The 24,418-nt window shown below is 31.2% G+C and overlaps 1 protein-coding gene and 1 long non-coding RNA gene across 3 annotated transcripts in view; one reads left to right on the top strand and one right to left on the bottom strand.

Annotated features, from left to right (window-relative positions):
• Positions 1 to 5,508: 5,508 nt before the first annotated feature.
• Positions 5,509 to 24,418, bottom strand: part of Glut1 (Glucose transporter 1) — a 30,952-nt gene continuing 12,042 nt past the window's right edge. The window contains exons 2-15 of one of the 2 annotated variants that reach the window (XM_067283826.1): positions 20,098 to 20,187; positions 17,656 to 17,751; positions 14,779 to 14,939; positions 14,562 to 14,686; positions 14,373 to 14,441; positions 11,102 to 11,203; positions 10,909 to 11,016; positions 10,747 to 10,835; positions 10,561 to 10,659; positions 10,273 to 10,485; positions 10,125 to 10,200; positions 9,920 to 10,047; positions 9,635 to 9,851; positions 5,509 to 7,378 (exon numbers count right to left, since the gene is read on the bottom strand). In XM_067283826.1, the coding sequence (XP_067139927.1) occupies positions 7,323 to 7,378; positions 9,635 to 9,851; positions 9,920 to 10,047; positions 10,125 to 10,200; positions 10,273 to 10,485; positions 10,561 to 10,659; positions 10,747 to 10,835; positions 10,909 to 11,016; positions 11,102 to 11,203; positions 14,373 to 14,441; positions 14,562 to 14,686; positions 14,779 to 14,939; positions 17,656 to 17,751; positions 20,098 to 20,115 (1,557 nt within the window). In that variant the 5' untranslated portion in view covers positions 20,116 to 20,187 and the 3' untranslated portion in view covers positions 5,509 to 7,322. The remainder of the gene's footprint in view (positions 7,379 to 9,634; positions 9,852 to 9,919; positions 10,048 to 10,124; positions 10,201 to 10,272; positions 10,486 to 10,560; positions 10,660 to 10,746; positions 10,836 to 10,908; positions 11,017 to 11,101; positions 11,204 to 14,372; positions 14,442 to 14,561; positions 14,687 to 14,778; positions 14,940 to 17,655; positions 17,752 to 20,097; positions 20,188 to 24,418) is intronic. The other variant, XM_067283827.1, reaches the window with a different exon arrangement.
• LOC136986335 (uncharacterized) lies at positions 17,695 to 18,061 on the top strand. Its single transcript, XR_010882460.1, has 2 exons — positions 17,695 to 17,789; positions 17,913 to 18,061. It is a non-coding gene; the product is annotated as an uncharacterized lncRNA (long non-coding RNA).

Here is a 24,418-nt window from a genome sequence, read left to right as displayed (position 1 = left end):
TTAACTGCTGGGTATTTTGACCATCCACATCGTCACATAACCAATTATAACCATGTACAATAATATAATCCATTATAAAAATCTCAAATACGGTCTATAAATGTTAAGAAAGCATCCCGCTTCGATGAAAATTTATAGCTTTACAGAATTATCATAGTCCGAGAATCATGTCTGTATTTGTTTGCGGCAACATTCTTGTGGCAGTCCTACTGCATAGCTTATTTCTTTGATCGTTGAATAACTGGAGAGAAAGAGATTATAATTATTAATGTGATGATTAAAGGGCACGTGAGGCTTTGGTATCAAATGGTAGTCTTCGGTTGTTCATTCCTTAGGTACAGGGCCACTCATCACGCATGTCAAATTATCATAGAGCACAAGTCGTACTTTTATGTTTGTTCGGTCGGAGAATTCATCCACGGAATGGAAAATATGCCTCTGACAGTTTAACTTTACGGCTCGACATACCTTAACCCAGTATCTACGAAAGGGAATAAAATTAAATAGGACACACTGTAATTTAATTCTCAATTGTCTTTTTTTATGCAACTAAAAACATAAATAATGATTAGGAACATCTACATATATATTGTAATAACATGCTTATTGACACTTTTGAGAAAGAATTTAAATGTTCTGTGAAAAACCCTGAATTGATCACACAGCACAGAATGCATTATAGATTTGAAACATGCTATCACTGCAACTAGGGATTGCAATTGCTGGATCCCTCATCCAGCAATCCAGCTGGATCCAGCGCTGCGGATTCACAAATACTCAATTAACTTTTTAAATAATTGCGCAAAAGTCTACGTTGTCGCGTTGCCGCTTTGCTAACTACTAGACTGCTACTAATTACTTACTCACTACTTTACTAACATTAATAATTAAATTACTTATAAATAAACTATACCTTAATCAATCCAGCAAAATTTAATAAAATAATAACGTATTCAATTGCTTTTAAGGATCTTCCTCAGTTACAAAAAAATACATAGAACATAAAATGTGTTTGGAATAAATATAAAAAGAATAGTGCTTAATTACATCCCATTTTTTTTAAACAAGATACATAGATGTACTGCCGGGTCTGATAATTTTCGTATTGTATACCGACGTAATCCCACTGTTTTCAAACTTTTAAGAAACGATAAAAAGAAAGAGGATCGGAATTAAACAACGGGTATATATTCGGTGCCTTTACACGACCAACGTTTCAATTCCAAGCTTGTTTATGTGGGTGCAACGATGCGCAGTTTAAAACAAAGGCTCAAGAGCACAAATATACAATCAGTAAGAACCTTGACAACACTGCGCTGGCATCATACACAAGACAGAAGGATGTTAACGTCCAATGGGATCAAGTGGCAATTATAAAAACGACAAATAGGCAAACGGTCAAACATCTTGAGAGATTGGAAATCTGCAAGGCGCACATGACGACTCATTGTCTACCATGTGGAAATCCTTTTACATTAATTAATGTTATTAACGGACAATGCTGGTTTTGTTGGATCTTATATACAGGGTGGTTTTTTTTTAAACTGACGGTACTCAGAGACATTTGTAGAGCAATCTAACAGCCGGACTGTCGCCAAATTTGGGAGAGTGACTAAGGACGATGTGGGAAAGAGATTCTGAGAAGAAAATAGTAGTACCCAAATTTGCTGGTAGGGGTGGATTTGGTGCTGTTGTAGCAAAACAGCTAAGAATCTGCATAAAATCCAGCTGCAATTAACAAACACACAAATGAATAATCAGACAGAGGTTTCAGTGTAATAATGAAAGTTTAATTAATCAGCAAATAACCTTCTCCCTTCTTCAATGTGATCACCGTCCTGCTGGACAACTCATTGCATCCTGAACACCGTGTTCTCTATGGCTGAACGTAACACGTTCACAAGAATGTTCATCACAGTTTGAGAAATGTTGTCCTTCAAGGTCATCAAGTTTGGGACACTACCAAGCTAGACCTTGGACTTTAAGTAACCCCACAGGAAAAAGTAACATGGGGTTAGATCCGGGGAGCGAGGCGGCCATGCAAGTGGAAAAAAGTGACTGACGACCCTTTCTTCAGTGAAGTGCTGGTAGCTTTTTTGCTACAACAGTGCCAAATCCTCCTCTACCAGCGAATTTAGGTACTACTTTTTTCTTCGCGGAATCTCTTTTCCATGTCATCCTTAGTCACTCTCCCAAATTTGGCGACAGTCCGGCTGTTAGATTGCTCTACAGATGTTTCTGAGTACCGTCAGGTTAGCAGAAAAAATATATACAGGGTGTTTTTTTTGTTTATTTTGTCTGTTTGGGCGTTTTCCGTTAATTTTTATATTTATTCCGAACACATTTTATGTTCTATATTTAATGTTCTATTTTTTTTGTAACAGAGGAAGATCATTAAAAACGATTGAAAACGTTATTATTTTATTAAATTTTGCTGGATTGATAAAGGTGTAGTTTATTTAACTTATTCTACTTCAGTACATAGTTTTATATACCTGTAAATAACTACAAACTAATATGTAGAGCCTATATATGAAAACTGGTAAAACTGATAGCCACTTAGCCACTGATTATCCGTCCTTACATTATTATAATATATTAATATAAATTAATCAGTAGAATTACCTTTGCTATTTGACTTAGAGATAATTAACTTTAAATGTAATCTCAAGTGTTAAACCGAACCAAAGTTAAGTTTACTACCTAAATGTGTAAGAAGTTTTACTGATTTATAGTGACCCGTCTAAATAATAAAAGCTTCTTAAATGTTTTATTTCATTAAAAAAAAAACATAAATTGCAGGATAGACAGACAGACAGATAACACTTTATTGCACCAAAAATACATCCACGCTGGATCGCAATCCCTAACTACAACATCAAAGAATTTGTGACATGTGTCCATGTATCAAAACACTATACTGTTAGCATATGATGTAATACACACTAGTCAAATTATAAATGATGCATAAATTTTCTCTAACAAATGCAAAATATGAGGGTTTGTTATAAAATTGAGATAAAAAAATAAAGTAGCAGATTGAGACATTTGTAGGGATCTATGGTACTAGATTTGGGGACAACATTTTGAGAATTTTGCTTTACTTTTTATAAAACCTTTGAGGTTCTCACCAGACATATACTGTTTAATTAATTAATAATAATATAAAGTAGCATTGTATAAATAGCTATGTTCCATTTGCTTAATAAATTATATCAGTTACATGGCATTTCATATACTGTACAGAAATATATAAATCACAGATAATTTGGTGATTATTTTTGTCCCTTGAATTTCAAATTAACAAGGATTTCCTGTAACTGCATATTGTCCTTTGTTTTATACATCTCTAAACTGAGTGAAAAGTATTTTGATAAGATAAATTATATTGGCTATTTTTGGTTATCAAATGGAAAAGGGCATACTCAGAATATTAAGAATCTGAAGTCGGGTCTGCATGCTTTTCAAAACATTTGAAGCCAAACCAGCAGTAGTGTTAGCTATAAAATTGCCAAATTAATAGCCGAAAAGTGGCTGAATTTGTAAAAACATTAATTCTTACAATGGCCGAGGAAGAACATCCTGATAAAGTTGTTTGTAGATATCAGCCATTTGGCTCGTACAATCAAGATGAACAGAAGAACTTGGCAGTGGACTTAGAGCAGCAATCGAAAGAAACATTTGGAATGTGTTTTGTTAATTTTATTTCAAGTCACCTGCCCTCATGAAAGATTGCATCAGGAATCTCATGGCAAAAAAGAAAAAAATTTGAAAAAATTGACAAAATTTCCATATTATTAAGAATATGAGGCATATTGTTCGCTTTTTCTAAAATCCCTATTAAACATATGTAGAAGAGGTAATGTTTACAATTGAAAATCATTTTGGGATAGCATTTGCTATAAATCAAAGTGTATTTAAAATACTTGGATGTCACAAACTTCATTATTTTTCACTGCTCAAAATATTGATGCTTTGCCACCAATAGCACTCATTTATGTAACCGAATGTCTGAAATATAAATCTCTGTTAATTAAATTTCTCAGACAACCATCTTCATTAATTTGGTAGGATAGAAATGGTACAAGCTGTTTGCAGCACAGCAGTAATGATGTAGCAGTCTGTAGTTTCTCTGCCACGGCACTATGGCAAACAAAGCCGGTGCTAATGGCAGAATAGCACTCACCATGCATACAAATTAAGATTGACAAATGATTAGCGGAGACTAAAGGAAGAGACGATTCTTAAGACTTCCACCCTTCTCTGAATGGTGGAGAAAAGCACAAACTCTTAGAATGTTGTCTGGGGCTTCCCGTGTGTCCTGTAGCATATCCACCGCTCCCAAAACCAACTCCAGTCAGAATGGCCCAGGAATTTGGCAAAGCAGCCTCCCACTTTCTTCAGCCTGGCAATGGCAGTCTTTTCAAAACTCAGACCTCACATATGGCTGACAATGTCACATATGCATGCCTGGCATTTGAAGAACTCCAAACAACAGGTACACAGCATACCCCTGCAATCTTTTTATAGGATGTTGGGCTAATAATTTTAAGGCACTGTGCTGGCATAACTTGGGAATTGGACTCCAACCAGTAACCATTTACTTATGCCAAGTTTTGCAGTAATCGGACAATTTTGAGCGAGTAACATTGTTGGTCAGAAATACAGATCATTAAGCTTAACAGAGCTGTTTTAATTCATCCATATACACATCATTTAATAGTGACATGAAATAGGTATTTCAAATGCATCAAACAGTTTTAAACCCCCTATAAACAATATATTGTAATGATCTAATATCTTAAATAAACTGATTCTATTTAACAATAATGTGTATATTGCATGCAGAGAATTTTGGTCATTGTTGGCAACATAACTTTCTTATAATAGCAGATATTCCTTTCCTTTATTGGTTGCAGTTAAATGCTTCGTATAGTTTTCTTTAAATTTATACACACTAACGTTTCATGTAATACAAATCCTCCTGCTTACTATAAGCATTTTTAATTTGATAATGAACAAATTAACAAAATGCTAAACTAAAAAAAAGTTAAGAAAATAAAAATGCCTTTGCTCATTGTGAATTGAATCTTTATTACTTCATACCAACTTGATAGTCCTGGGTGTATTCTTTGATATTATTTTTGCCATGTGTTTAGGTTTGTAACAAAGCTACTTTAATAAGTATCTAAAAAATTAGCTTTATCTGAACGAAACCTATTTAAATTTCTCGATTAATAAATGATTAATTATTGTTTTACACAATGTGCTGTGCAATCAATAGAGAGTAGCCGCGAGAACAAAATTTGTCAGACGTAGCTTTTGTATCTTTACAAACTTTTCCAATTTAGAGAATTTTCCATTCGGAGAATGGCAATGACATTGAGAATGCATAATTTGTATGTCGCATCGTCGATTTATTTACAGTTACAACACACAGTGGACGTAAACCAGTAGCATGCTCGACTACCGGACGACAACTCATGCAATGAGACACACACACACCAATGCATTCTATACATCATTTTATTAATAATAGGATGTAGATACACATGCAATACAAGAAAAACATCAAAAACAAATGAAATATTACAGATAAATATATATAACAAAGTGATCTGATTAACATTAAATTATGAAATTTTAGATCTGCAGGCATCGACTCGCATGTTCGATTGCACCGGACTGCAAAATATGGGCAGAATCACTATCGTTTCCTAAAATAACTGTGAAAAAACTAGATGCAAAAATTAATTTGACGTATCTGATATGTTTAGAGAATCGAGAACTTGACTACTACGGATCGTGCATTTAAGCAACTTGTCAACTAGTGAGCCCTCCGGACGAAATATTTAAATTATCGAATAAAGCAGCTGGAAGCCCTATGTCCAATATTGCTTTTAACTCAAGTTTAAATTTATGTAGTGTGTTTAAATGCTTCAAACGTCGAGGCACTTTTTATCGATTAATTCAAGTGAAACGGCATTGGCGGCATCTTGACTCGTCACTGTCTTTGGTTAGGCATAATATGGAAAACGAATAAAGATTGTGTTAAAATGAAAAGACAACAATTCGTAAATCGGCCATTGAACATTTATGCTGTGGAAGTTTTTTTTTATGAATGTCTGCAGTTGCGTGTCATTACTTATCCGGAGGATAGCTCAATATGTAGAGAGCATTATAATAATAAAAAAAGGCACTTTATATCATACACTAAATTTTAACAAGATTAGTTTTGATAATGATAATATAATTGGATGGAGGAAAAAGTTTTGTCTTGGTAAACTGCATAATTTCAAGAAATTCTGGCTGTTTTTTTTTTGTTTTTTTTTAAATATATATATTATATATACATATGTATAATAATTAAAGTAAAAAATCAATTTATCTTTTAACTACAAATAACATTGACGTACATTAACAATAAACTTCGGGAAGTTCAACTGTTATCACGATATGTTCAATAATTACATGATAATTTCTGATTTTTTTCCTTTTGTTTCGGTGCTTTAATAGAAAAGTATTAATTCAAAGATGTAAAATTTGCATACAAGTTTGTCACAAGTAATCGTAGATATGTTTGTGAGTGAGTGAGTGTGTGTGTGTTTTGTGTGTTTCCGTAGGATGGATATTTTTCCCGATAAAAGAGTAATCTGAAACTTGATTATCACCATAAAAAAAAACCGAAGGCGTAACATAATATAAGTAAAATGATACTGTTGGTCCCATAATCGAAAAAACAAGTACACTTACAAGGAAAACAAACTGGGCACGGTCGACACAAAGTGGTTCCGTTTCCACACTACATAACGAAAGAAAGATATGCAGGCAGACACAAACGTGCAATTTGTTAAAAAGACATGCAAGTAACATATAACGATATCATACAAAACATGATATTTTGACTGTTGTCTCGTTCCTAATCACCTGTCAATCTGTAGAGCGGAACCGGTAAACGGTTCCTGGGAGATCTTTGTCATAGCTGCTCCTCGACGTGGTTGGGTATAAATTCCACCAATTTTTTTCCACTGCGGTATTGCCCATAGTGACAATGATGGTAATGATGGAGGTAGCCTTGTTTGAAAGAGACATAGGTTGTAGCTCACACCTTCTTCACTTAATAAACATAACTTCAACCATTGGCAATCCCTATATCAAGCAGCCATTTGACAAATACAATATAGGGAAATAGATAAACAGAAAATACAATTCCTAATTTCCCAACCTACGGTATTAATAGATCACTTAAAACTTCAAATAAAGGTAGGGTGTGCACCGCAGAGAGCAGTCCCATCGATGCCGTCGCAAAAGAACGGAGCGTCTCACAGAGCGTGTCTCTCCATGTAATAGTGCCACCCTCCCGCTTGAAATGTGCCATCTGAAGAGTAAATTTTAGGTTAACTAAAGATTGAAAACCAAAATTAAATTCTAACACTTTCTAATGAAAATTAACAACTTAAACATTGTAAAAAGCCTACCGAATTAATGTTACTAGGTGCACCACGGAGAGAAAGCAGAGGCAACATTCCGCCACTTTCTCTCCGCCAAAATAAAAACGCAATGCTATTGCTTACATACTAGTAAAGAACTAAAGAGATAACTCTTGCAAAATTAAACTTTATTAAAAATAATTATACAGGGTAAATAAAAATATATATATTTTTATTAAAAAAAAAATAAACTTAATAATAACAACTCATATGGAATATGTTCATTTTCAGGTTTTGAGCAAATTTAATTTAATTTTTTTTATACTTTTTACAGATTTTTTTTAGATCATTTTGCATTAGAGAATTAGTGATCTAAGGTGGGAAAAAATAGCAGAAAGGATATAATTTTAGCACCAGTTTTTCAAATATAATTTCATTAAAAATATATATATATACACACACAATTAAAAAACATATTTACAAAAAGTTATATGACTCAATAACTAATCTAAAAAAAAAGAAAATACATTTTCTTTCACAGAACTGTCATAAAAAACAGCTGTAGGAGGCTGATATACTTTCAAGTAAAAATATTCTAGCAAAATTTGGAATGTATAATTTTGCAAAATATCAAATTAACTAATGCTTTCAAGTAATTTCATATCATATTAATGGTTTAAGTTTTCTTTTTTTTTTCAAATTTATATTAAAAATATGAAAAATTTAAAAATAGTGATCGTTGAATCTTGGAAAAATATTGTACAGAACATTTGAAATCCGTTAAAACTGTACATTATTATATTTAATGCCTCTAAGAATATTCCAAAAATTTAAACCTGAACACACATATGGGCTATCATAAATTATGTTTGCAATGTTTGTGCAGAATGTTAAATAATTTTTCAAATGAGAAAGTTAATCATGCAAGTCTTTCCAGCCAAACACACTGCAAACTTCTGAAGTGATTTCTCTGGTTCTCTTTAAAATAAAGTACTGAGACTATTAAGCTTTTGAATAAAAGCTTGGGACAGAACAATTTATGAAAGCAAAATTGCATTTTAAAAAAAATAATTGAAGCCTACATGAAAGGGTTTACCTCCAAATTAGTGTGCATTTATTTTTTTTTCATTAACTATTTTCATTAATTTAATTAATAAATGCTTGATATTGCATTTCTTTCTAAGTAGTCATCCGCTTATGTAACAGTGATTAATCTACACACAAATCCTAACATTGAGAATTAAAAAAAGGAATCTAATTTACTTTGATACAAATTACTTTAAAAACTGTCAAAAGATTTAAGATTAATTAATTTTCCAACCAAATCACTGATCAGTAATACACAAAAATAGCAATAAATGTTGTTAAATAACCAATTCTATATTGTTTGAAAGATTTGTGAATAAAATAAAGTATGCTAATTGCGTGATAATGGATAATAGCCAACGTAACTATCTCCATAAAATGATTATTATTATTATTTAAATATAATAGTTTGCTTAGTAAGGTAACATTTGTGTTGATAAATATTTTAAACTGTTATAACAGGCATACTGGATTTTAGCATCATCAAAGTGCAAGTTTACTTAGAATACTCTACAATCTGTCCATTAAATAGAGTGAAGGACAAAGAACACCACCTAATCCAAATTATGAGTGTTTCATCAATTTTGCACCTTCATATTTTAGAATATTAGAGCCAGAAACAACTTTACAGATTATTCACTGTATAAATAAAAGGACGATGTAGCTAAGTAAATTTTTTTTTTGTTTGCAGTGCGGCTTTTTATATATTAATTAATCTTGTTTACTTACATTACTCTTGGTGTTATAGTTAAAAAAAATGAAAAATTCAAAGCAATCAAGTGCAAATTGTTATTAATACTTATGTTGTTAACAATATTGAACAAGTGCAGTTACATAAATTTTGTAAACAATTCACCAAAATTGATAATATTGTAATTAATAATACCTAAAAATAAACTTTCCATATAATTACTTGAAGCAAATGTTAATTTTCCTTATTTAACAGTAATAAAAGAAGCTAGTGCAAGTATTCAAATCGCCAATAATAATAATAAAAATCGTTAAATTAAAAATACCAAATAAAAAAAAAACTAATGAAAATAAAAAAAATACAGAAAATATGCTGCAGTGCAAACATTATGAAACAAATAAACAAATATATCAAAGTTTAGTCTTACATGTTTCTACTGGTTTCTCTTCAAACACCAATTCTCCTTGCAATGACTTCTTTGGTATCGATACTCCGTTTATATTAATGATTTCGTCCCTCCTAAACAATGCCGATATCTCTTCAAATGTTTTATTTTTCGTTTCTGGAACTTTCTTGTATGTAAATGTCCAAAATATGGCAAGAAAAAATGTAAATGGAAGGAATGTGTAATTCTCCAGCCATCGCTGTAAAATAAAATATTTAATTTTGCCATTTTTATAGTCTTTTCGATGAAATATTTCGTGACATTTACCTGCATCTGTGGGAAAACGAGACCCACTGTAAAATTTGCAAACCAGTTAACTAACACTGCTATGCTCATTGCGGCAGGTCTGGGACCTTGAGAGAACAACTCAGCTGTTATCATCCACGGAATTGATCCTTTAACAAAAAGAATATCATGTAAATGCATTTTTACACCCAAAATTAATAATTAAAAATTAAGCAAAACAGTCTACCTGGACCAATAGCAAAGAAGACTACAAAAGCAAGAGTACTGATAACACTTAAGTATGTAACCCAGTGGTATAGGAACTAAAATATATCATTAAATTTTTAAAATAAAAATGCTTTCTTAAATAAATTTTTTAAAAAGTTGAAGTTTACCTTAACAAGAAGTGATATTGTGATAAATATGCTAAAAATAAACATTCCACCCAATCCATAAAGATGAAGAGTGCGGCGCCCTGCTCGGTCCATGAAAGGAATGGAGACGAGAGTCATTATGACCATGACTGCACCAACTCCAATTGTCGCATACATAGCCGAAAGCTGAGAGAGGCCCGCGGCAGTGAATAAACCTGTTGAATAGTAAAAAACCTGCAAGAAAAAATTTCAAATTAAAGCAAAATACCCTTATTTATTTTTAAATATTATGCCAACAACAATACACACAGCATTAATTCCGGAAAGCTGTTGAGATAACTGCATCACAACTCCTATAATAAGGGGTAATTGAAGAGATTTACTGCAAATTAGCTGCCACATACTTATCTGAAAAAAATTAAAAACTTGCATCATTTGGAAAACAAAGTATTCTAAAATCAAATAATAAAAATTAGCGAATTATATTATTTATACTTGTGCTTCTTGTTGCTGCGCTCTTTCTTCGGCTTTCATTTCTTCGAGATCATCTTCCACATGATTTGAGCACCGTAGTCTTACTAAAGCTGTAATGATAAATAAACATTTATTTATAAAGCCAGAATTATACGATAAAAAAAAAACTAGATTAATCCTAACCTTCTCTGGCTAATGCTTCTTGTTGTCTTGAAATGAGCAAATATCGAGGACTTTCGGGGCATAAGGGCAAGAGCACAAGTTGCAATGCAGAAGGAATTACTGCTATACCTTTTAGATCAGAGTTTCATCATCATATAACAGTATTGTCAAAGTTATTTTCATTCACAAACAAAAACATGCAGAAGATACTCACTAAATAAAAATGGCCATCCTTTATCTGTACCAAGAATGAGCTCTATGCCCAGCACTTGTGAAAGGAGGAGTCCTATCGTAACCCCTAGTTGGTTCACTGTACCTAAAATACAAATTAAGATTTTAAAATGGAATTAGAAAAATCTATTATTATTGTTATTATTATTATTATTATTAGCATTTAATACCCTGTACTTTAAATAAGAGCAACATAAATTTTAAATATCCTAATTTTTACTAATTTAAATTTTCAGCTGGACTTTGTTATTCTAATTTTGTTTGGAATTTCAAAAAGTTTGAATATACAAAATTGTAGATTGTAAGAATTTGTTTTATTTTACAAAACTATTAAGCAAGCAAGTCTGAATAATTAATGTTAATTATTTTGCATTTGATATGTTAATAGATTAAACTTAAATCTTCAATTTTTCATTCCAAATTTATTTAACAGCCAATCTAAGAAAACTTTCATAATTTTGTTTTGTAATTTTTGATTTACTTTATGAAAGAGTAAAAAAAAATAACAGTAGTAATATTCATTCTGCACTGTGAGCATTAAAAGGGCCTTTTTAATCATACCCATCATGGGTTTGGCCAGAAGAGGCAACGGGTGATGATGAAAGGGATCCAAAATATCCAAGACAGATTGATCATGAAAAATTTCCAGTATTCTTCATTCCCCTGAACTCAATTTGGGGTCTACAGAGAAATAGGCTGATATCCTAATCACCTTTGTCATCCAGTCATCAGTTTATTGTTTATGTAAAAATCATATTCACTACTGGACCAAATATCTGGTAAGCTTGGGACTGGAAGTGGCCCAAATTTCAGGATTTTCAGGTTTTCTAAACATAAAATGTAAAATAAACAAGGGAAGGTAAAAACAAAATTACCAGCAGTCTCACTGGAACTGGCACTGTGCAACATGTACTGTACACCATAGAAACTAAAACAAACTGGTTATGTGATGAACTACAATTGTATTACAGCTTACCAAATTCAAAAATAGTTGCTTTTCTGGTAATTCCAGATTTCTGTAAGCCAGATATTTGGTCCAGTACCGTACTGGATTTCATCAATTAAATTTTGGAAATAAAGCCGATGTTAAAATAAACCCAACTCTCAAATAAACTCTGGTTTGAAATTCAGAGAAACATGTTGATATACTGCACTATATACAGAATAACACAGTTTAGAATGACAGGCAAGAAATTCTCTCTCTTCAGATTGTCCATATTGAGATAATACTTTCTATTCCAAGGTTTATGAAAACATTTTTAGAAATAAAATTATAAATATCAAATATTGAGTGTGGGAAAGACACAATTGAGTTCACAAGTTAAAGGTTATCAGCTGAAGGATAATTAAGAAAACTAATTGAAGATGGTCAGTTTCAACTAGGAGATGATAATCAAAATTTTGATTCTGACAATCATAAAAACAAACATCAACATAACTGAGCTGGAAGATATTAAACTGGGTAACTGTAAACAGTAATTATTTCAAATGTTGTAGCCGTAACCCATAAAATAGTCAATAAACAGTGTTGATAGTTCTGAAAATGTATGAGTAAGTATTTCTTTTAATTTTTACCCACTCATTTCCTGTTGCAAGGTAATAAACCTTAGCCAAAACCTATGGTATAATATATATTTATATGTACTTATTTTCTTGGTTATATTTTTTATGATGATAATCTATATAACTAAAGCCCTGGTCATACTATGCGATTTCCAGCCGTGCGGGCGACTGCAACCACAATGGCTATTTCCGTTAACTAGTAATCACCTTCAAAAACTGGCACGACTGCAACCACAACTAGAAACAAAAAGTTTGTTCTACTCGTGACAGTTGCAAACATGCATCCAATCAGAAAACGTCTTTGTGCCACGTCATACTTCGTGTTGTGCATTTGTCAACATACCTTGATTATAACATTTGTATTACCTCAGTTTCAGTACATTTAAATGCTATATTTGATATAAATCAAATCTGAATTTATAAAAGTTATTGTTAGATTTATTTTAAAAAGTTTGATTACTTTTAATAATATACAATTGAATAAAATAAATGCTGATATAAAAGAAAAAAATATATCGATTATAAATGAATTAAATCATTCAAGCTTTCTTCTAAACAACACTTATTCTCAAGTATTCACTTTTATAAGATTGATAAATAGCATCCAAAACTTCTGGGATAATGACTGATATCGAATTATGGCCCACTCTAAATTGATATGCCAAACTACAAAATGTTTCGCCTAAATTATATATAAATATAAATTATATTCATATGGATATATCCCCTATAACCTTCGGCACCCAAAAACCTTAATTTATTCATCAGCTGGTGAAAGCACAATTGTTTAGCCCGTTGATTTTCATTTCGCCAAGTTTTAACCCAGCACGAACGTTTTTTCTTATTTTTCTCTTCGTATATTCTCGCCAGCTCTAACAAAATTATCGCCTTTTTTCTTTTATTCATTCCAGAAAAGGAACTGTTTGCTATTTTAATAAGAAAAGTAGCTAAAATTCCGTAAATACTCTGAAGTAGAACGTAAAATGTCGATAAACTCACGGAAGTAGTCAAAAACAAGCTACTGTAATTTTATTGTTTTATTATAGGGTCACGTGTTTCTGAGTTGCAACATCAACGAACAATGTGTGACCACGAGAAGACGCGCGCGACTCGCACTTGTTGCAGTTGCGGTCGCCTGTGTGGCTGGAAATCGCATAGTGTGACCAGGGCTTAATGAAACTTTCATTAGTTTTTTGGGATTTACCATGAATAACTGTCCATAGGAGAGCAATGTTGGGAAGTTCATGCCACATGTAAGCTGGGGCTGGCTTTTGTTACATAGAGGAATGTTTCGGTTAATTTGTTAATGCCAGAATTTAATGCTGACAATTGAGAAAATGAAGTGAAGTTAAAGAGTAACCCATGGTATTAACAAATTAACCAAAACCTTTCCTCTATTCATGCAACAAACTCTGGCATAAACTTACCAGCATTACTCTTCTATGGTCAGTTATCCCTGGGCATTTTGTGTGTGTGTGTGTGTGTGTGTGTGTGTGTGTGTGTGTGTGTGTGTGTATCTAAAATATTAAACTTTGAGTTACATAAAATTAAAAAATTATTTTAAAAAAATATAAATTAATGTTGTTTACAGTCTGATTGACATTTATGTATAAAAAAAAAAATTATAATTAAAGTTCTTCAACATTCTTAATATGCTTAATTTATACTTTGAAAAAAAAAAAACTGCTTACCAAGGCCTCCCCTTAACGTAAGTGGAGCTATTTCAGAAAGATACATTGGCACAAGTGCAGTATTCAAACCTAAAATAGTTAGAAAATTATCTAAAAATTTTGTAATTAATTGTTACATTAAAAAAAATAATAAAATAATAACTGAATTGCCTTCCAGTCTTATTTATATAGATTTTCTTATTTACATACCACAATTAAATCCAATAATAAGACGTCCGATAATGAGCAATTCAACACTTCGAGAAATTTTACTGAATCCCATGAAACCAGCTCCTACAATACCAGTTATATTGTTTAATAAAAGTCCTCCTTTCCTGTAAAAAAACTGGCAATTTAATAAATTCTAAAACTTAATCACAAGCAAATATATTGAAAGTGTTTTTAATGATTTATTTACTATACTTGCCTTCCAAATTTATCTGCTATTGATCCTCCACTAATTCCACCAACCATGCCACCAATTGCAAATACAGAAACAGTTATTGCCCATAAAAGATCTTTGAAGTTATCTGCAATGGCATGTCCCGTACGAGTTTTGTATATATCAGCAATGAATTCCTTTATCACCTAAAGCACAAAACAAATTTTAAGTATATTAATTTGTTGATGGATAATTAAAATCAATAAATAATATAATTTTTTAAATCTTTGGACCTCTATAAAGTATTAGCATGTCTATGAGGATACATTACTCCAATTGGATTGTGTTAAATATTAATATTTCAAATTTCTTGTATAGTTTTTCATATCACAAGAACACATCAAATAGTGTAGTTGACCCTTCCTTTAGGTCATTTCTTTTAAATATGTGAAGCTGCTAAATTACTTGTTATAGATCTGTCATTAATTTAGAGCAAGCATATAACTCATAGAAAATAATTGAATAAGTTACACTTTCACTAACAAACAAACAGTAATATATCTTTTGGAGATGGCCACTTCTGTTCTGGTTATTAATGATAGTTTATCAGACAAAAAATATTAAATTCAAATTCTTATATTAGCTGTAATAATAAATGATAAAAATTAAGAACGAATTGCTGCTTTATATAATGGGAAAGAACTTCTCTTATTGGGCTGCAATTCGAAAAAATTATAGACCTATAAATTTCCACTGTCATTGTCTGTCTTTCCTTAATCTCGAGAATGGAGTTAGATAGATGAAAGACAAGACCAGATATGGAAACCTTGGGGGCAGGAGGCCTATTAACTATATACAAACTTCTGATGCAAACCAGAAGTCATGTTATTTCAATCCAAAAATTTTCCCTTGAAAGGTGTTAAATGACCAGCACGATTCTATTGTTAAAGGAAAAGCATGATGTACAGAGGCAAGTCATTACTGATTTGAGGTGGCGAGCTAATATTTTAATTAAATTAAAAATTGCAGCCTGGCATTGTGACAGTGTCACAATAAATAATTGCTCATTTTTTCATAAATATTCAAAATCTTACTAAGAAAAATTGAACTTAAACTAAAGCATTTCTTCATAATTAAATTAAATTGCAAGTTTTCAATTAAACAGTACATTACAATACTGGAAGAAGTCCAGGGAAATTAAAAGCCCCATATAATAGAAAAAATGCAATAAAAAACTAAAACTGTCTTTATATTTGTCTTTGTAAAACAACTTGTGTTACAAACATAAATATAAAGACAATGTTTTTAGTTTCTTCTATTATACAGAACTTTTAACTGAAATATATTTGTCTTTAACTTTTTATCAATAATACATTTTGTCACTGGCAGAAGAATGATTTTAACAAATTTTATGTATTACAATGGAGAAGAGCCTCCAAATAACAGTCAAGTCAGTCATATGACTTTGTTATAAACCAAAGATGTAAGAAAAAACATGTGAAGACATTCTGTTATTTTATCATTTTAGTGTGTTTCTTCTATTATACAGAACTTTTAATAGTATATTATGAATTTAAACATAAATGTAATGCTTGTCAGAAATTTTATACACTGTAGATAGAATAATGCAACTATAAAATTACAAACTACAACATTTAAATTAAAATTCATGGTAGTTTAGTTCAATGTTTACAACAGTGCAACCTATCATTATTTATTTAAAATGTTTATAAGTACAGTACATTCGTTTATCTGTTTCATTTCAGTAACTTTCCTATTCTATTGTGATACTTTTATTGATTTTTAACTTGTAAATATCTACAGTTTTTATCTTTGCATTCAAATAAAAACACATTTTAATTATGTTACACAATTTATATTATTTTTTGCTGGAATCTGATAAAATGTCATGTACTTTATTAATTAGCTCATATTTAATTTTTGTTTCATTTAGACAAATTTATCCTCATTGATAATGCCCATTTTTCAACTCCATATCAAGATAAAGAGTATCTTCTAGTTGTGCAAACCATCTAATCAAAGCATATAAGAGACAAGTATCCATTGTATTTATGTGCAATATGATTTTAAATGTGTAATATAAGTCTACTATTGCAGTTGGCTATCAAAAGTAGTTAAAACCAACCTTTAGATGTATTTATTCCATCTGACTTACATAAAATACGTTAAAGGCACATATCTAAGCATTCTAACATTCATATTATACAAATGGATCAACAGTTACTCCAGGTAGTTTCAGTATAAAATTAATTTTAAAAATAGTTTTATCATAAAAACATGTAATTTTTAATGCTTTATAAGTATATTTAAAATAGATTCTTTAGTACACAAACACACACAAAAAATCTAATTTTTAATAATGTTTAATATTTGATTGTAGAAAAAAGATTAAGACCTTAAGTAAGTATTCTTCTCTGATGTAATAAATAAAAATGATAAAATTATATATTATTAAATTATATCAACTGGAAAAATGTTCTTGAAAACTTCTTTAATAATATAGTATATATATTTTTAAAGAGGAATTTTCCAGTTGAAAAATTTAATTGTTAATTTAATTGAGAAAGACAAACAGAGTGGAAAATCCTATTGATTAAATTGGAACTACTAACCACCAATCTTATAATTTTTTATTTTTTATTTCGGTTGCAAGTGTATTTTCTGCAATTTTCTAACAATTAGTAACATAAAAGTAAGATCGAAATACTTTATCTCACGATTCTATTACTGCTAGTCAGAATTTCAGCAATTCTACCATGAGAAAAAATAATAGAACTCACAATTTAATTTCATTCAAATAATAGATCTTATTGGTAAATTATATGAAAAAATGGTATGAAATAATATATGAAATTTATATACTTTGTTCAAAGTATATAAATCAATAAAATACCAACTTACATTTTGAGGAGCATTAACAACACCTGTGTTGTATCCAAATTGGAACATTCCCAAGACGGCAGCACAAATGGAAAATACTAACATACATGTTGCTCCCTGTTATAAGAGAATTAAAACAGAAGTTATATTTTCAGGTACAATTTTATATCTTCATCATTATAACATAATTAGAAAAACTTAACAATTGCTTTTTATAACATTGGTGAAGTGAAACTTTTGCCATTTCCAAATTAAGTAAGTAATAATCTTCGTTCTAGGAGATCTGTGTATAGAATATCGACAGCACATTAATGAGTTTATGGAGAAGCGAAAACAATTTGGAGATGAAAACTAGTGATTAAGATGCTGAACAGACTTCTAAGAAAGCTCTATTGTTATCATGTCATTAAATCGATGATATAAGAGATTTACTTTGAATTAGTTAATTATTATAATGCTGAATTTTGTAAGATTTATATATAAACAGTATTTTTTTAAAAACCAATTAATTTTACCGACTGGACTTCTGCTTTAATGCTAGTTTTTAGAGTAGCTAACACTTATTAAGTTATTACCAAGTTAAAAATGAGAAAATTGCATTAATTATGCGGCTTATAATTACTACTATTTTCAGCATAATGTATATATTGTATTACATATACAAACAAACTCAATAAATGTAGAGATATCAGCTTAACCTCTTACTGTTAGTTCAAATTGCTTCATACCTTATTAATTAAAGTTTTAGCCAAACAAGAATTAGCTGTATCGGAATTATCATTTGGGTCTCTTCAAATGATAATTCTTCAGAGGTCTTATTTTTCATATTGTAATGTGTTATATTTGCTAAAAATCTATATAAATGTATTCCCAAATTTCACCAAAATGCAGTCTGTAATACATTAATTCATAATAGTATGACACTACACATTACGTACTTCAAGCTACCAGGTTTCACTTATTTCTGATGGAGATGTAGTAATCAAATGAAGATGTCCAGACCAAACAGGTACAACTATTTTTTCTTTTAATAAAAAATTCTGCCTAAACTCATTATTTAAGTAACTAACATTCCATTGTGGTAAAAATACTGAATTTTTTTTTAATCATCTAAATACAAAGAATATTCGAGTCATGGCTTCTTAAATAGCTAAAGAAAATTCTTCTTTGCAAATTAATAAACCTTACATTCAATAAATGATACAGTAGAGTGTCGAAAAGTGGAACCAATTGGGGACTGGGGTCCTTCCAGTTAATGATTTGTTCCAGTTTCCGACTTTGTACGAAAAAATACATTAACCTGTCCAATGTTCAAATTTTTCTCCGTTGCGTATCGCTTCCTGTTGAATTTTTCTCTGTTGCGTGTCGCTACGTGTTGAATTTTCGTCGATTTTAAGCCTAACGAAAATTTTTATAATAATCATCGAGGCTATCGTATCGTTAAAAATTATTTCTGCATTTTGTACAAACAAAATAAATATATTAAAGAATATAAAAAACATGAAAATTATACTTTAGAAGTAAATTTAGTATCAAAAACATTCGATTCAGCACGACACAGTCCGACTGAAAATCGTTCCACTTTCCGGCCATTCCACTTACCAACGTTCCACTTATTGACGCTCTACTGTATTTACATGGGTTTTAATGGTTTTTAATTTAATTAATATACATTGTGAATCCAATTTAACAAACTTAATGTTGCAAGAAAACTCTGTTTAGTAAATTTATCATAATCAAAAATTTTAATTGTGCAAATATTTTAAGGGGGGGGGGAAGATTAGGAGAGAGATGAAAACTTTATTGATCGGAGTAACAGATTATTATAAGTAGAGTAAGCAATTAAAAAGAGGTTGTTCAGCAAACATTATCCAATCTATCATTAAGGCAACGTATCTGAATTTTGTTGCACGAGATTGATTATTAACTAAAAATACCACCAATTTAATTACCATATAAATCTATATCCTAAAGAATATTTTAAAAAGTTTGTCAGTTATTCACGAGAATAAAAATAAAAATTTTTTTTTATAAAATATTAAAAAATATTACTGACACAAAATTTCCATTTTCTGCATTTAAAATGCAGGAAACAAATCAACAAAAATTTATGATTTGTTATGCTTACTACATAATATATAAACCGACCGTTCTACTTTAATGAAAAAAAAGGTGTGTGTGTGTGTGTGTGTATACATATTTAGTGCGCAAGTTCATTTCCTTTTTAATTATAATTTTTATGGCTCAGCTTAACTTTTCATGAAGGAGAAACAAATGAATATATGCATTTTCTGCCATATGCAAGCAATGGCAGAAAATTGCATTCTAAAATGATGCAGAAAATGGCTTATATATAATTTAAAACCGGCGGAGTGATAAATTATTTAGATTTCATAACATTATACGAATATATAAACAGGATTACTTAAAAATAATGACTTTAAAAAACGACAAAACACATACCTCTGGACAGCAGCACATTTTGTTATCATTGATGATGATGATTCAGGAATTAATGTGTGGCTAACAGGCGGCTAACAGAAACTTCATCACCTGGAAAAAAAAATTAAATTTAACAAAATTAGATAAACAATAAACATGTGTGTATAAAATTTTTAACATATTTCTGCTCAATAATTAAGCAATAAATTAAAAATATATTAAGTAAACGACTTTACAGTTGATAGGATTACCGATTACAGTTTAATAGTTACAACCGAAAAAAATTTTAATGTTGTAATGACTGTAAACAGGCTACGTCCTTGTTAGAAACCAGTTTAACTTCAGAAATAGGACAAACAAAATAAGGAATTACACTACAGAAACCAAATCCAAGCAGGAAACACATTCAAAATCACATCCGAGACAACAATAAATCTTAACAGGTAGCAAAATATTAAATGTGTAATATTTTGCCTAGTTGCAATGCTTATAATTCACAGTCAGTTCTTATCAGATTTTATGCTAACTGGTTACAACAAAACAGGTTAATAATTTACTATAGTTTACAATGAGAAATACCAATCTAGGTTAATGTAAATTGTTACCAGAAACTAGAGAAGTTTTCAAAATTCCTCTTTAAATTTGCATTAGAAAGGAAGCTAATTATTTTTTTAGGCATGAGAAAAAGAATTATCAAGCTGGCTATTTATGAATGGATTGATTTTTTTTAAATATAGGACTATGGTATTATGATTCACTCACTTATTCTCCTAAATAATGATATGCATCCAGGAACGAGTTAGAAACCAAATATAAATGTTACCCGACATTCCCGGGTGTTTTCATTTGTCTGAATGTACTGTACATCACTACTGGAAGATGAAGAGGAAACTAGTGCAAATCGTCTCCTTCACGTAACGTCAGGCGGAATGTAGCGGTTACGGATGAGAATGGCGGATGTCGCCCACCTGTTTAATTCGACGGTGAATGTGTGACGTGGACGCTACATTCGGCGATTAATACGTGGTTCCACGGATCCACTGTTGGGCTTTTTAGGATTTCCATCCGCACCAACGAAAGAGCTGCTCTCAACGTTGCGACCTGCATACTACCTAACAATTACTGTGAGTAGTCGAGTGTCAGAAATGGATGGAACACCAGAATGTAGGAAATAAAGGAGGTGAGAGAGTGATTAATAAAAAAAAGGGGGAGAGAGAACGGTTCCCCCGATAGCCTATACGCCCGCGACGAAATTCGATCGCGCAGACCGTATCTAGTAATACGCCGGCGGAAACGAGTTCGTAAACAAGCGAGAAACACCATTAGCGAGTCGAAAAAAACGTTAAAGTGAATTAGAGGCTATCACAAACGGGCTCTTAAATCGTTAAAGGGAGTATTTAGAAGCACGCGCCTCGGCGGCGATGACGTAGGTGGCGGTCACGTGACCGCTCCATCCCTCCGCCGACTGAATAATGCTAAACCCCGAACACAAAATCGGGGTCCCAGTCGCGTAGGTCATAAAGAATAGCCAAGGAGAGCGTCACGGAGATTAAAATCTATAATACGGCGAGCGTACGTTAAGTATGCACGCAATTAGCGCATCCATAATTGAAAAAACGAAATGTAGGAAAGTTAAACGAAGGCTTCTAGACACGAAGAAAAATATCGTATAGTTCTCTCTAACCGCACGTTAAATCGAAAGCGATGTTTTAAAATCGTAAAATCGATAAGTTACTCACTTGGCATGTTTAATATACTGTAGCCTTTCTAAACAGATTAGGCGACGTGAGCGAGGACCCTCCCACAGAAATCGAACTTCTAATTTAATTAACATTAAAATACTTATAAAAAAAGAAAAACATTTAATTCTCTCTTATAAAATTTATAAGAGAGGAGCAGCGATTCTTTTAATCGGTTCACTTGGTTGAGGGGTAGGAAACGTGGCAACCCCCTTAACGTAGAACGGAGTCGCGTAACCTAACCTATATACGTTACAATCTAAGCATCGATCGAGATACCACTACTCAAAAATCGTGTTATTCAAAGCGAAAAAACTGCAGGATGGCGATCAAAAACCAACAGGAGAAAAAAAATGGCTGGTGTATGAGTCCTTACCCCGTTACCATAGCAATGGTGTAGTCAACTGTCCCAAAATTTAATCGCTGCCCTTCTTCGATGGTCGATTGATGGGTATCGGTTTGGTGTAAATTCGACTGGTAAGCCGGAATGGTGCCTATTCTGTCAACGATAAGTGAAACCACCGGAGAATGGGTGCAGGCTGATGTAGAAGTGAAAAATGTTAACATGGCAACAGCCCATTAAGGTTGGTGCCTCTCCCAATGGAGAATGTTGTAGTTTGACCATTAAAAACCTAGACACACGTGGTGGAGCCATTCCCACTCTCTGGCCTGGCTTTCGAAAGGGGAGGAAAGAAATCTATAATTGAATGTTTGAAAATGTGTCACACTCTTTAGTGTGTTCACTCTGGAACTATTTAATTAAATTCTAATACTGATTTATAGTAATTAACTGGTATCTACGCATTATTAAAGCATTATCTTGCTTATTTTTTTGCGGGTGTTAATTTAATTTTCTTCTCCGGAACGAGGCGCACCGTCGGGAGAAATGGGCAAATTATCTGACGAATAACATCCCGATATACCTGTCAGAAATAGATTTTAAATTGATAAAATTAATTTGGCCCAGAAAATTCCATTATATTATCCCATTTACTATGTTCTGAAGATCATTTGGGGATAGGAAGAAAGAATCTACATTTTGTTCTCCAACCGTTAAGACACAAATTCAATCAGGCGAGAGAGAGGGATAAAACGAAGCAATAGGATCATTCAATCTGCGGACAGTTTCGTGTTAAATTAAAATGTTTATTAATGACAGAATATGGAAATGATGAGGGAATACATTTAATAACAAAGACATGCAAAATGATAATAAACAGCAAATACATGCGGCTGGAAAAACTATTTAGATGATAACATATAATGCAATAAAAAATTCTTATATATCCTTGAAAATAAACTATTAACTGTTTATTATTTTATAAAATATTTGCAAAGGCTCCTGTAATGTTTTTGCCGTAGAATATTTATGACAAATTCAATTAAGTAAGAGAGAGAGAGAATAAGACAACAGTAAAAATCAATTTTTGAATAATTTTATGTAAAATCATAGCATTTCTGAATGACAGAAAACAGCATTTTAACTCTAGTTGCATCTGTGGGCAGATGGATTTTAATTTATAAAATTAATTTTGCTTGACAAGTTTCATTAGAATCATACTTCTTCAATTCAATAATTGCTTTTGCAATAGTAACATGAATAGAATGACTTTATACAGTATAGTTAAATAATTAACGTGTAAAAAAAAATGAATTTGTGGCTAAAATATTATTTCCATTTTACAGAAATTACTTAATTTTAATTGCTAAATTTATATTTCAATTAAAATAAATTTGACATAAATCAATTAATAATTTTAAACTTACCAAGTGCAGCAGTTAAATGCTATTTATTCTGGTCCTGTTTGTATTATATGCCACATAAGTGAGATTTTGTCTATTCATCTTTATCAGGAAGAATGAACTTGTTTAACCACAGCATGACATCAGAAATAATCCATGAAAATTACACAATGCTTTGCAAACAAACTCACTTCTTTCTACAGAATTCATATTGGAAATTTAATTTGGTAATACTTTTGTTACAAGTTATTTCCTATTTCTGTTGTTAGACATTTCCTTTCAATCTTAATTAGAACAATTTTTTCCCCCTATGTTAATTCATATAATTAGATGGATTTACAGTGAATTCCAGTTGTCAAGGAAATGGAGAACAATCTAGTATCTTGGAAAGCAAGGTGAGGCATTTCCATTATCTTAATGCGTTCAAAATTATCAAACTTGTAATCATCATTTTTACTTTCAACTTTTAAATAGCCTTCAACACAATTACGAATTAATCAAATCGGTACAACGGGATATGCAGATGTTAAAGATGCTAAGCTTTAGAATTCAACGAAGATGGCTGTTTAGTACTTTTAATTTGTTGGGCATTTTAATTTGGAAATGAAAACAGTTGCAGATCTCATTTATATTAACAAATAAAAATAGAGTTATTTTTATTTGTTAATATAAATGAGAGGATCAAATCTTCAAACAACAAATTCTAAAAACAAGAAATAAACTTTTACCAAACAAACATTTTCAAGCTACTTTATAACTCTTTATCAAACTTAAAACACTTAAGAATCGAATGAAGATGTACCAACGTTCGATACTTTTTCATTACAAATTTTTATTTGATGATCTAAGTCTACAACTTT

The sequence above is a fragment of the Centruroides vittatus genome, unplaced genomic scaffold, assembly GCF_030686945.1.
Source record: "Centruroides vittatus isolate TY-2023 unplaced genomic scaffold, ASM3068694v2 scaffold_1015, whole genome shotgun sequence".
NCBI classification, from domain to species: Eukaryota; Metazoa; Arthropoda; class Arachnida; order Scorpiones; family Buthidae; genus Centruroides; species Centruroides vittatus.
The sequence above is the reverse complement of the archived record's forward strand: the minus strand, read 5'-3'. Positions and strand labels throughout refer to the sequence as shown.